At 35.6% G+C, this 13969-nt stretch overlaps 1 protein-coding gene across 1 annotated transcript in view; it reads left to right on the forward strand.

The window, feature by feature from the left end:
• The window catches only part of USH2A (usherin), a 420079-nt gene that overhangs the window by 246834 nt on the left and 159276 nt on the right, over nt 1–13969 (forward strand). Inside the window, 1 exon segment of the mRNA XM_040551919.1 lies at nt 12496–12675. Coding sequence (XP_040407853.1) covers nt 12496–12675 — 180 coding nt within the window.

Below are 13969 nucleotides of genomic sequence, written 5' to 3' on the forward strand. Positions count from 1 at the left end.
TTTCCTGCAAAGACAAGTTGCTTTGCCTCAAGTCATTTTAGTCCTGGAGCCTCCATGGAAGAAGCCTTTAGGAGGAATTTGTTTTGTAATTCATGAGTCCAAGGCATGAAATAATATTATCAGATCTTAAACAGCTTTCCTTTCTTTAACAGAAGCTTTATTATTATTATTATTATTATTATTATTATTATTATTATCCGATACACTTCCAATTCTCAGAGAACTTGATGGAGAAAGGTGACAGGACAGGATCAGTCTTGTTTCCCTCAAGAAGTTTCCTTATCGTAGCCCTATTTATCTTCTGGTGTAGTTTAGATTAAGTACGGGATCAATTTTAATTGCATGTGGATAACTGAAACGAAGTTCTTGCACAAGAAAAATAAGGCACTACCCCTTTTCCAGAAAAGAGATTTAGAGGGAACTTCTCATCTTCCTTCCTGTGTCAGATGACTACATTAACACAAAATGAGTCCAAATCTGTAGTCATATGGACATTGTGATACCTTTGAATGCAAGTTTGACATCAAGAGAATCTTTAACTAGCTATATGTTCTTAGCGAGTTTCACTATAAAAAATTGTGGGGTTACACTCAGCAATCTCAGTTGTCTAGAGTGTAGAAATCAGGGTATGGTATTTTCTGATTTTTTTAGTGTTTGCAACTTCTATTGTTGACATATCCAAGGTTCTTACTTTTCAGCAATGTAGTTCATCCTGTATTTTTGTAAAGAGAATTATTCATCTGGCAGCTCTGCTTATTTGGAGATGCTGTGCAGGAAAGCTTCCTTGTAGAGTACTTTATTCCTTTGGCAAATGAGAAAACTGATGGTAGAATACAGCAATTTCTTGCAAAAATAACAATAAATAAATAAATAAACAACAACAACCAAACCTACACTTATAAACAAGATGACTTTTGAATCTGTATAGTAGGATTTTGGTTAATCATATTAGTTTGATATTTACAAAATATATATAAACAAAAAGAAGGAAACAGCATCTATTTACTTGGCTTCTATTTGAACATTCCTCTTACAATCTTGATTGGCCACAGTACTTTCAATACACTCTCCAATCACAGTATAAATATGGAATGTTAAGAATCAATCTTGTGCTTAAAAGCAATGTCTGCTGGGGAAGATATGCCACCTGGTGATGCCAATAGAAGTGGGGAGAGGAGTGCTGAAAACTCTTTCAGATCCTAGCATGTCTTGTGTTGAAGGCTTGAGAAAAGAGAAAATTTTGTGGGATGTTATCTTCAAAGAAGAAGGTAAGCATTTTACATTTAGATCTGACAACTTAAGAAAGTTTTTATTTTATTTTGAGAATTAAAATTCAGAAATGCCTCAGCATTTCTAAGAGACTTGTTAGGCCAGTTTTAATAGACTTTCTTTTAAATGTAAGAATCATGGTAGTTTTTGTTATTACCTCAAAATATAAATATCTGAGTATAGATTTACATTTACAGTTACTGCAGCTGAATATGCAATACCTGACAATAGATAAGTTAGGATGCACTTTAATCTTTGCAAGAAAACACCTTTTACAAAAATAGTAGTATAGTCATTCCTTATATTTAATCAAAAATTATATTTGTATGTAATCAAAAAAAAATCCTAATATTTAATCAAAGCATATGAATCTCTATTTTCAAGCAACCTTCAAACAGTTGCTTTTTTTCCTTTTAACGAGAAGTTAAACCTTTCCTCTTATGTAACTGAAACATTTGAGAAACTGGTATGAAAGAAATATGAATATATTTTTCCATGGTAGATAAATATCAGGACTGTTTTTCTCCTGCATTGTCTCTTACCAAAGATGTGTATTATGTCCCATGTTCCTGTGCCCTGTGCCAGGGATGGATCATTATTTACTAAAGACAGGAAAAGTTACTCCACTAAGGAAAAGCTGGTTCACAGAAGCTCAGCCCATGTAAAAGGCTTAATTTCTGTAGAACTTCAGTACACACATATCCTGTGAAGCACAAGGTACATCATACCATGATTCATGATTGTTTTAGTAAGTCTAACTTTGTTATTTTTATTTTTATTTTTATTTTTATTTCATATAAAGTAGCTAAATATGACTATGGAATACCTTTGATGTGTCTAGATGCCAGTGAAATTGCACTGTGGTTGGTCTAGAGAACTGAGGGCAGTACTGGGAGGTTGTAAATCCTCCACATACTTCTATCTATCCTGCTGACCTTGGGCAAGTCATTTAACTTCTGTGTAGCTGTCTCCCTGTTTGTAACATAAGGATAGTAATAGTTATCTACCTCCCTGGCGCATTGTCAGGATTAATTAGCTAATGTTTGCAAGTTTTCAAGCTATAAAGTACTATATAAATGCTAGGTATTATTGTTACGTGAAATGGAAATTACGGACTTGTCCTAAAGATGGTTGAGCAGGGAGAAAATAGGATGCATAATCCATTTTCAACTAGTCATGTTTAATCTACTAACTTAGATAAAAGGACTTAGGAATACTTTGGCATCAAGGAATGTGACATTTAAAGTTTGATTTACACGGCTAGAAAACTTGTGGTTTTGCACACACTTTAGGATAATTATTAATGTTCAGTCAAACTTCAGTAGATTTTGAACAGCTCACAATACACCATCTACTAGCATAATTTCCTTCAGCACCAAATATCCTTTTCTTTATTGTTTCTTGGTACAACTGTGTTGAAGAAAAGCAAAAGAAAGCAGCTTCTGTGATTTCTACATTGGACTGGTTCTTGAGTAAAGAATCTGTCATCAGACGGAAAATAGTGCTTTTTAATTGGTCTTCTGCATCTCTCTATTAATGGTTATGTTTTTCTTCATGTGTATACTTGTCTTTTTCTGTATTGTGAAATTTGCTGGCTTTTGTGTTGCAAAAGGGGTATATGATGCTGAGCCTCATGTCTGTGAGGTATGTATTGTCACTTTGTATAGTCTGAAATTCCTATTGGCTGCCAACAGCAGAATAGTAGGATAGTCTTTGAGACTCTGCCACTTCTTTGCAATAGCCTAGGGAATAATAGCAGTCTTCCAGAGATGGCACTGGCAAACAGTATTGAGCAAAAGAGAATTTGCTGATCAGTTCTCCTATGAAAACAGTCTTTTAGTTAATGAATGTCTTTTAGAGTTTTTAACTCTCATGAAGACTGAGGAAAGCCACTTTATAGTGCTTAGGTATCTATGGTAAATCCTAAATGCAAAAAGTAATTTATGACATCAGACAAAAAAATTTTAGTGTCAATAATGTAAATATGTGATCCAAAAAAACCACCAAAACCATATAGTCTGACTAGATCTTCCACAGATGAAGACATTGTGTTTGGATAGTTGTGTGTCTTGATTTCAAACAAATGCTTGTATATTAGAGAGAGTGATAGACCCATCTATTTCCTCAAGTAGAGAAAGCATGATAAAATTTTGTTTTGACAAGATTTGATGAAGTTTTTATTTCAATACTATAAAGGGGATCAAATTAGATTTTAACTATGTAACTTTCTTGTTTTAAGTCAAAAAGATCAAGATACTTTGATAGGTCTTCCTTTTATGGGGGTGATCATGTGCAGTTACTATGGATGTTTATGTTAATCTACATGTTTTTGCCCTAAACAGAGTAAAGAGTGCTATTCTACAGGTACAACAAACACTCATCTGAGTGATTCTGTGTTTTTTTCAATCTACAAGTGCACCATTTATGATGCCTCATGTAAGATGACTGGAAAAGCCAAAATAATGTCCTATGTCAAATAAAAATCCCAGATCAGGTTTAGATCTTCATTTCTTCCAAAGTATTACAATGAAGTGTAATGGCATTTGACAGTATTGGCATTTTTTATATGACTACTTTTGGCTAACTCAGCATTCTGAAAAAATAAATAGCGTTTTCTCTTTGTGATTGAAAGGGTTAAATAGTACCAATTCATTACCACTCACAAAAGGATTTATTTTTTTCTCATAAATCAGTTTTATTCCACATTTTTATTATTCCCTTGGGTCAGCTGCTCCAATTGAAATCAATACAAGTGCAAGTGACACAATCAATCTAGATATTTGATTATGGATTTGAGACTCCCAGTTCTGCTCAGTGTGTTTAGCTAGTCTCCTTCTGATAGTGTCCCTGGAGAATGGAAAATTCTTATTGACATCCATGAATTATGGGCATAGATTCAGAAACTAGATACTGTGATAATCTCCATTTATGTAGAGATGCAGCTAGAGAAAGAATGCTCTAACCACAGAAAAACAAACCTGAAGATTTTAAAGCTAGCTGTTTCCAAATTTCTTTTAGTGTGTAAAATCTCTCATGAAATAAACTTAATAAAGCCTCATCTCAAAAAGCCTCATCACAAAGCCTATAAAACCCCTCAAATAAAATGGATTAAATCAATAATTGCATGCTGTATTATCAGTTTAACATCACAAGAACAGCAAACATTTTTGTTATTTTGTTATTCGATGTCCTCCTGTCATTTATATACAACATGACCTTATGCCTGTTGTGATGCTAAACTGTATTGGGACATTAAAGAAGACACACTGCCCAGTCAGGAGCTCCTAGACATTGTGCTTCTGAGGCCACAAATGGGCGATACGCAATGTTGTACGCTAAATATTATCAAAGGTGTTGCAAATTTTCCCTACTTCATGCAAGCATCTTTATAGTTTCATACCTCTCTGAAAGTTGCAACTTGAGTGAATTAGCAGTATAGCTGTAGATGCCTGGACTTTTGCTTACTCCACCAAGCAAAGAAGCAGAGTCTGTCCAAAGAGTTGTGAGACCTCAGACAACTGTCATTTTGAGTAATCTCATGCAAGGTGTGGAAGCCTCTGTTGAGCTCAAGCCTTTAACCAGTTGAGATTTGTTTGGAGTTCCATCACAATACGTGGCTTCTGGGCTGAGGGAGTTTTATCGTTTCTCCACTGTTTGTAACATCTCAGCAGTTAAGAAATAGTTCTCTTGGAAGTTTGTTATTACTCAACGTCATCCACCATAGCCCATCGTTTTCCTCATGAGATCATCTAGGGTTTCCTTCTGGTTCATGCCTGTATATGATTTAATGCTTGTTTACAATGCATCTCTCTTGTTTACAATATCATTGTATTGCATTTTCCTCCTTACCATTGTAAGCAAGAGAGAGACATCTAGATGAAGATATAAATACACCTGTCTCTGAGTATAGGCACCAGTAGACAGAAAACACCATTTAATTTCTTGGTCAGATTGATGGTTGGATTTAATGATCTTGAAGGTCTTCTCCAACCTAAATGATTCTGTGACTCTCTCAAACTTTCTAAGACAAATGTTTCAAACCCTTAATCATCTTTGCATAGATTCTACTCCCATAAGTCCATGTCTTTTCCATACCAGGGAGCCCAGAACTGGACCCAGCACTCTCGAGGTCTCTTACCAGGGCTTAGCAGAGAGGAGAGATCCCCTCACTTGACCTACTGGCACTGTTCTTCCTAATGTGACCCAGAAAGTAATTGGCCTTCTCTATTACAAGGACTCACTGCTGGCCCGTGTTCACCTTGTTGACCAGTAGGACCCCCAGGTCTTATTTTCAAAGCGGCAAAGTTGCTTTCCAGCTAGTAAGCCCTCAGCCCGTAGTGGGAGCCAGCCCAGAGTAATGAACAAAATACTCAGCATATGCATATTGTAAGCCTCAAGACAATCTAAGATAGCTGAACCAAAATAGCCTGTGAAAAGTCACAGAAAGTGCCTTTGTCTGTTTTATGGTGAAGGAAACTAACTGAGCTGCAAAGAAGCAACTTCAGTAATACAGTCAAAACTCTATGTCTTTGAATTGTCACATTTCTGCTGCATGAGGTGTTAAGGACTTTAATTTTGTTCTTTAAATAGTTTTTATTTTTCAGTCTTGAAACTAAAAGCAACTTTATTGGGGCAAAGGAAAAAAAATAAGTTTTTCATTGCGGGTAAATGTGAACTGTTCATTATTTACAGGAGAATAAATAGTTTGGATTCATAGTTTAGTTAGTTTACCACAGTGCTTTTAAATTATCCATCTTGCTTCATCCAGCAACTCCACCTGGCCCCTGAGAGTGAGAATGAAGGTTTCCTATGATAAGAGTGGCTTTAAATTTTGGCCTCAGCTTGATGGAGGGAGACCATGATCTGTCCTTAGGAACAATACATCTGTCAACTCAGGAGCAGAGCAACAAATAGCAGATCAAGGCAAAATCAGCAGTGCACTCATCTGAAAAAAAAAAAACAACAACAATAACAACAACAACAACAATATTTTTTTGAAAAGAGGGGTATAGAGTCAAAGTATAGTAACACAAAGCACCTCATATGAGCAGTATAACAATGACAATTGAAAAGCAGTTAATTATTACAGTTGTTAGGAGGAGAAAGTCACCAAAAAGGTGAGAAAATATTTTGATCTGTTTTTAATGAGAAAATGAAACTGATGGGAAGTTACATTTTTGATTCTGAATAGTGCACTAGAAACAGTGGAGAAGGGAGAGGGAAAGAAGAAACAGCTGAAAGGAATAGCTAGTGTGGAAGTTAACAAGGCTGAAGAACAGGTGAAACTTATGGACAACAGAATGAGCTTACAGAAGAGGAAATGTGCACATTCACAGAAAGACATGGTGTCATAGAGCCAGGAACCAGTGCGATGGCAGAAACTGGTGCTTAGTGAGGATGAGAAGACTGGGATGATGGGGAAAGAGGACAAAGAAGTGAGCTCTTCTTTCAGTTTTGTTATCCTATTTTGATATTAACTTTTCCTGTTACATAAGATAAGTGCTTAACCTCCACATGCTCACACACACACAAAGCAGGTACAAAAATAACTGCAAGTTTTTGTGCTAATTAACCAGGTGATCTTTGTATAGTTCTTTAGATCTGTATATGATCTATTCCTTGACCTGGATTTTTTGCTACTTTAATTTTTGGTCTAGTCTTCTACAGTGGGAATAGTTCTGTTTCTATCTATTTAAATGTTGTGGAGCAACATGCTCTCTAATGTAAAAAAAAAATGTTATTAGGACCTCTATGTACATAATGGAAACAGTAGAGAAGTAGATATTGGTAATAGTATTTCAGAACGTGATGTAAAGCCTTAAACTTGCTTCTCCTCCTCCCCAAAATCTTTTGCCGTGTAGTAGCACACAGTATGTAGTGTACTCTTGAGATTGAAGGCTTATGCTATTTTGAAATAGCAATATACAAAGAAGAAAATAACTTGACAGACATTTGTGATGATCAGACTAAAGTGTTCCCAGCTTAATTATCTTTCAGGTTGAAATATTCATGCATGTCACAAATTAATGGTCCTGTAATATCACTTTAGTTCAGTGAATCTGGTGAGCAGTCAGTCAATTTCTAAGGACACTGCACCACAAGTAGGAAGAGGTAGAAATTTTCTGTTATACAAAGAAGACTCAGTTATTGAAGTCCCAAATGAACAGAGAAGCATAATGAAGCTGATTTTTGACCCAGTATCTTCTGTATAATGATGGCCAGCTCTTGATAATTAGAGAAGGAAAAAACATAAGCATCCAATGAAAATTTTTTTCAGGCATAGCCTCCTTGCTTTCTGAAGTCAGCAGCAGAGTCTAGTTCTGTCAGTGTGTTTGTGATATGGACATGTTAGACTGGTTATTTTTAAACTTACTACTTTAATACTCACCAATGCAATGATAATAATCAGTATTCAGTAATTTGAAAAGATTGCTTGTGCATATGAAACATGAGTTTTTGCTGTTTAATACATAAAAAACAACAACTCAGTTCATGACCTTTTGCCTTAAATTCATCAGCTTTTGTCCGGATAGGAAGACTACCCTTAAACATGACAAGTTCTGGGGCGGGGGGAAAGTTTTAAAATGTGAGATGAATACATTTGGTTTATATTATTTCTTTTTTTCCACTGCAGCCTTTGTCATGAGAATGGTTTCATGTTGTACCATTTTCTGCGCTCCTTACAACCTTTGTCACATGAATAAGATATCAGAACACTAATGACTAATATACAGTATTCTGTGTCTGCTGATACTATACTGTACTACCGTGACCTTTGCAATATTATGTATTCTGATTGGCTGTCCATTTCACCTCTTCCCCACAAGTTAATAAGGCTGTAAAAAGGAGAGAACTTGAAATGGCCAGCCAGTCAAATTACAGAATATTGAAAAGGTCAGAGCAGTACAGCACACAGAAAAAAATTACGGAATATATGAGGCATTAAAATTCTTGTGACAATGATTATAACAAGAGTGGAAAAGGGATACCCATTTATGTTATTTCAATCTAGTGAACCCCATAGGATGATGGACCCAGGACAGCAGTAATTTACGCACCAGCAACCCCCAGGAGCTTTATTCACCTATTTACAGTAGCACTCAGTGACAGGAACGCACATTTGCTCGGGAGCCCCCTTTGAACTGTCCACTCAAAAACAAACCCTCAAATGCAAATACTCACCAGCTACTGTGCTGTGTGAAGCTTAGCACTCTTAAGCAATGTTTTTTAATGGTTTATGTGTTTGTGTATCTTGTTAACATAAAGATGACCAGGGAACAGGTCAGGGCACCGGGCCTGTTCAAGAAGCCGGGCATCGGGCACTGGGTTCAAGAAGCTTTTGGATGATGCTCTCGGACATATGGTCTGATTTTGGGGTGGAGATTTTTGGTTTAGAACCAGGAGTTGGACTCAGTGATCCCTGTGGGTCCCTTCCAACCTGGGATGCTCTGTGATAGTCTATACTGATATTCTATTGCTCAGTTTTATTTCAAGTTCACATAGTTTTTCAGTATGTTTATGGATACTCTTTAGCCCTAAATTCTTCATTTGTTTAATTTTTACCTGAAACATTGAGATACTTTGTTCTGGTCTAACTAACTAGGAATAAACTGGGAACAGCACACCTTTTACTCAAATTTTGGATTTAGGCCAAAAAAATCCCTCAGAAATATTGGCGAAAATATGGAGAGTCATACTAGCAGGAAGGCTAGTGAAAGAATAAAACTATCATGATGCAAAACGATGAGATTAAGAAGTATGGGGAAGCCTTTTGTGTTTGTGAAGGGTTTGGGTTTTTTTGAGATGTTATGGGGAATGTTTTCTCTGAACCACCCTTGATCTGAGTTCACATTTTGTAGAAGTGCTTGTCTCCCTAAGTTTTGAAAGACATGATGAGCCAGTTCTTCTAGGATTTTTTTTTCCTCCTTAGTTAGGTTTTTCTTGTTAGCTGTGTCTCGAGGGGGTCTGTCTTGCTGGAGTGCTTGTGACAGCTCAAGGCAGGAGCTATGAGGCAAAAACATGCAGGAACAAGTAGGTGTTCTGATAGGAACCATTTGTCCAAAGTAAAACAATATCTTTTAGGACTTTACCAGTGTCTGAGGCAGTTGCTGTCTAGGACTAGCAGCAGCTTTGCTGATAGGCTAAAGCAGGATCGGCAAGCAGGGTGGAGAAAAGTGCGCATATGAAAAACGGAAAAAGAGAGGCCTCGCCCACTTATACTCACAAATAGGGTCCACACTGGAGCAGTCTAGGCAGGAGTGGCACAGAATGATATGACAGGGTTATCGCTGTATCACTTTCCATCAGACTGGGCCTATGTCTGCATTTTCCAGCCCACTGAAAGCAAAGTTTAAGCAGTGAGAAGTAGCAAAGCTGCATACTGCAGGTCATCCCCAGCAAGACCTGCATTTTAAAGATGTTTTAATATTTCCCTTGCCGGTAACAGTAACTTTTTTGGCTGGCAATGCAGATAAAACACCTTTTGTCTGTGTAAAATTCAGTTTAGGAAACTTGTAAGCGCTTCTTGGGTTTTTATTAGAAGTAATGAGAAATTTTGAATTGCTATGTTGTCTAACTCATTGTAAATTTGCAAGTTCATTTTTGAGCTGAATAAAATGGTTATGTAATTACATACTTCTCCTAATTATTGAGTAATTATATACTTCTTATAATTGCCGAGTAATCACTCTGCTATAACTAGAATTTAATGTTACAACTAATTGTATAATTACTGTATATTAATGTTGTTATCAAGGCAACTTGGAATAGAGTGTTATCCTTTTAATTCTTTTTCCATTACTCTAAACTGTATTTTTTAAAAGATGTATAGTTAGCCATTGGAAGAAAGGCTAATGGTGGAATAGAAATATCAGCAGAGGAAGTACATGCTTTCATTTTGGGCTCAGGTGGGTGAGAATAAAAATATTAACATGTTAAAACTGCACTGCAGATTGAAAAAAGTTAAATTTTCTCAAGAAATGGCACATAAATTGCTGTTAGGGAGCCTATCCTATGGATCTAGCCTATGTGCCTTGATCTATCAACAACTGGATTTGTATTTTTTTCCACATATTGTAGGTGAAACATTTAAAAAATGCATCTCTTTTCACAACCAGAAGAGTCTTTAAGAGTTTTGCGTAAGTAGGACCTTAAGAATATGTATTTCAGACATTTCTAATGGCTTTATTGTTAATAAAGCAATACATATGTTTAATAGTCATGTTGCTTGGTGGGCGTCACAAAAAGTAAGTCACAGATTGCCTGGTGATGCAGAGGAAAAATGTAGTAGATGATGGGAGAAAGGTGCTTTGTTGGATTATGTCTACTCACAAATCACACACAGGGACAGTTTCACAAAGATGCCTAAGGTGGGTTTAATAGACAATTTAAGAAATTACACCAACTAATGCAGATGCATTTTTCTAGTGCTGGCTGAATAGTCAGTGCACATAAGAGTAACGACAGACTAAATAACTTAGTTTCTGCAAAACTGATATCTCTGTGCATGGAATGTGTAAAACTTGATCATCTTTTTGCATGATAGGAAGCTTTGCCTCCATTGCTGTTTATAAAATAGTGTCTCTAAGGCTAAGGCAAAATTTGGTGAACTCTAAAATGAATCCATGAAGTTTCATGAAATTCTTCTAGATTTACACTGCTGTAGTCTGTTTGGGCAGTCCAGTGCTATGGCACACTGTAATTCAGGTAGAATGTGAGCAGTAAGGATCTAGATCACAAGGCAGACATAAAAAGGCTCAACTCATCTCCCTCCCTCCAAAAGTTAAACTCAGTTTGCTATATGTCAGCGACAGAGTAACTGAAACACTGTGCAGCTCTGTGAACATCCAGTGTGTGGATAATAATGGAGTGGCTTGGACTTGTACCATAAGTGAATTACAGAATGTTTTTAAGTATTAGTGGAAAGTCCAGATCACTCATTCATGGTAAAATGTAATATGAGCATGACTAAAAGGTACTGCATTTGCACATTTAAGTGAACGTCATAGTAATATGGAATATCTGAAAAACTGCTTCAGGTTTAATTTCAGTTTTAACAGTCCACTTGAAACTTGCATAAAAATGAGTAAACCCAGTGAGGTTCACTTAAAATAATTAAAAGAGAATTTCAGTTTTTTAAACAATTGCATCTTATTTAGATTTTGTAGAGGACTCAGACTTGAATATTCAATCTTCTGCCTGTGATAATGTCTTAATTTAAGATATTTTTAATAGCTATTTTCTGTTTAATCTCATTGTGATACCTGTGGTTTCAAAGACTTCTGTGATTGTGCTGTTGTTTGTAATGCAGAATTTCCATTGACTTCAATACAAGAGCTCTTCGTGGAATGATGGATAGTAGTAATAATATTAATCATTTATATAGCACTTTAGATGTTCAAAATATTGGATAATCTTTAAATTAGCCCAGCTTTGCTCTCAGATATGTGAGTGAAATCTTCATTGAGTCAAAAAAAAAAAAAAAAAGTAATGTGTCATGCTATTTTTTACTTTCTAATCTTGCTCATCAGGTATTTTGAGGAGGTGTGTTTTTTTTGTTGTTTGTTTGTTTGTTTTTGTAGGGTAGAATATTTGCATATCTTAAATTTGAGGTCTTGAAAGGGTTGTAAAGGACACGTAGTGGTGTCCTCTGATGATTTCAACAGATAAACTGCATACTTAAATCCCTGTTCTATCTTTGAGCAGATGGCAGGCCATGCTGGAAAGAATGTTTCTTACTGCAAAGGGGTAATTCTTAGGTAGACACTGGCGTTAGCTTATACTAGTTGATAAACTCCTGAAGTAAGTGCTTTTCTAGTGAATTCAAGAAGTTGTACAAGTCTTACATAGCCATAAGAATTGGCCTTAACATTTCAACTGCTCCTGACCAGTTTGCATCTGCAGTTCTCACATAACTGCCCATGAACATGAGTAATTTCTGAAAACTGGTTGCCGTCTGCAGCATATAGTGTGTGTGTATCAATCAGCTTTGCAACTGCATGGTTGCTCTGTTTATTTTTCAACTTCTATGAGTACAGGAAACCATTAGCAAAAAGAGGAGAAAATGGGGAACAATATTCTTCAAATTAGCCATTTTTTGGCATTACTGGTATTAATGGCAAATTTTCACTTGAGCAGAAGTCTTGCTTAAAGAACAGCAAACTGTAGAAGACACAAACCCTAACATTTATTCTTCTTCCCCCTCACCCTTTTTTTTTTTCTTAATAGCTAACACTAATTATTCTGTTGTAAATGGCACTTGGATCTTACACAGCAGCAACGAATCCAATGTATGGGTACCCATTAAAGGACTGATTCCATTTTCTAACTACACAGTGCAAGTGAACGCTTCCAACAGCCAGGGCAGCTTGATAAGTGATGCTATAACAATAGTCATGCCTCCAGGAGGTAAGTATGAAAAAGTGCTGTTTCTGTGCATGTAACAATTACACAAATACTTTGTTAAACAAAACGTTATTTATTATTGCAACTGAGGACTGGAAGCTAGAAGAATATGTTTGCATTATTAGTTCTTACTGACAGAATTGTTCTTTTCAGCTTCTAATTTATCACATTGCTCAATTTAAAAAATAGAAAATGAAAGCAGGTAGCTGCATAGATAACATTGAGTAAGTAAGAAGTGCATCATATGCCTTTTTTGTTCTTTTTTTTTCTGTGAATGGTGTTAGATTCTATTTTGGGGGGCTAATCTAACCTAAGAATGTAGAGTCATCTTCATTTTGCAGTCTGGTGTAACCTTAAGAAAGGCAATTGCAGCGTGCTGGTTTACGATGAATGGTACTCTAAACCACTTTGGATATTATCTTAAAAAACAAAACAAACAATAAAATAAAATAACAGAATTGAGCAAATACTCTCTAAGTACTGTCTTTTTTTTTTTTAACAGTGAAAGCTCAAATTAACAGCTGATTTATAGGTGTTACTTTTGTGTTCTCTTTTCATGGACATCCAAGTGAACTAGCTTTTGCTGAAGAAATGCCACTGGAAACAATGAAGATGATTTCAAATCATAAAATGAGAGCCTAACTAAACTCGATCTTGAGAGATGTGTAGATATAGCTGATGAACACAAATAGTGTAGACTGACATACATATAATGTGAAAGTAAAAACAAACAAATCCAATCAATCAAACAACAACAAACACTAAATAATACAATTACAAAAAAAAAATTTACAGTTGGGACAATTTGCTTGCACCAAATGGATTGGTTTGGGGACAAACCAAGAGAAAGACTTCTGAAAATTGTATAAATAAAAAGTAAAATTTGTATGACATTATCAAGCAAGATGAAAAGGTTAAGTCCCATCACACTTTGTATTTTTCCAATCTGTTTGTTAAATTATAGGTATTATTAACACATATACATTCTCATATAATAATAAAACCACATATGAGTTATACTGTTCACTTAAGACACAGATATGTCTAATCCCAGTGTCACTGTTCAATTTTGCATGAAGAAATATCAAAATCTGGTAGTGAAAATCTTACCAAATGAAAAAGTAAAGGATCTTTAAAGATAGACAAGGATGTGCACAAGTTTATGACAACCATTAAGATACACTTTCTTTCATCATTAGATTGTTGTTGATTACAATTAGAAAACTTATAGCTTTGAAATTATCTTTTTTATGACCTTGTGGTAGTTTAAAAGCAATACCTCATTGATTAAATAGGT

This window comes from Cygnus olor, chromosome 3, assembly GCF_009769625.2.
Source record: "Cygnus olor isolate bCygOlo1 chromosome 3, bCygOlo1.pri.v2, whole genome shotgun sequence".
NCBI classification, from domain to species: domain Eukaryota; kingdom Metazoa; phylum Chordata; class Aves; order Anseriformes; family Anatidae; genus Cygnus; species Cygnus olor.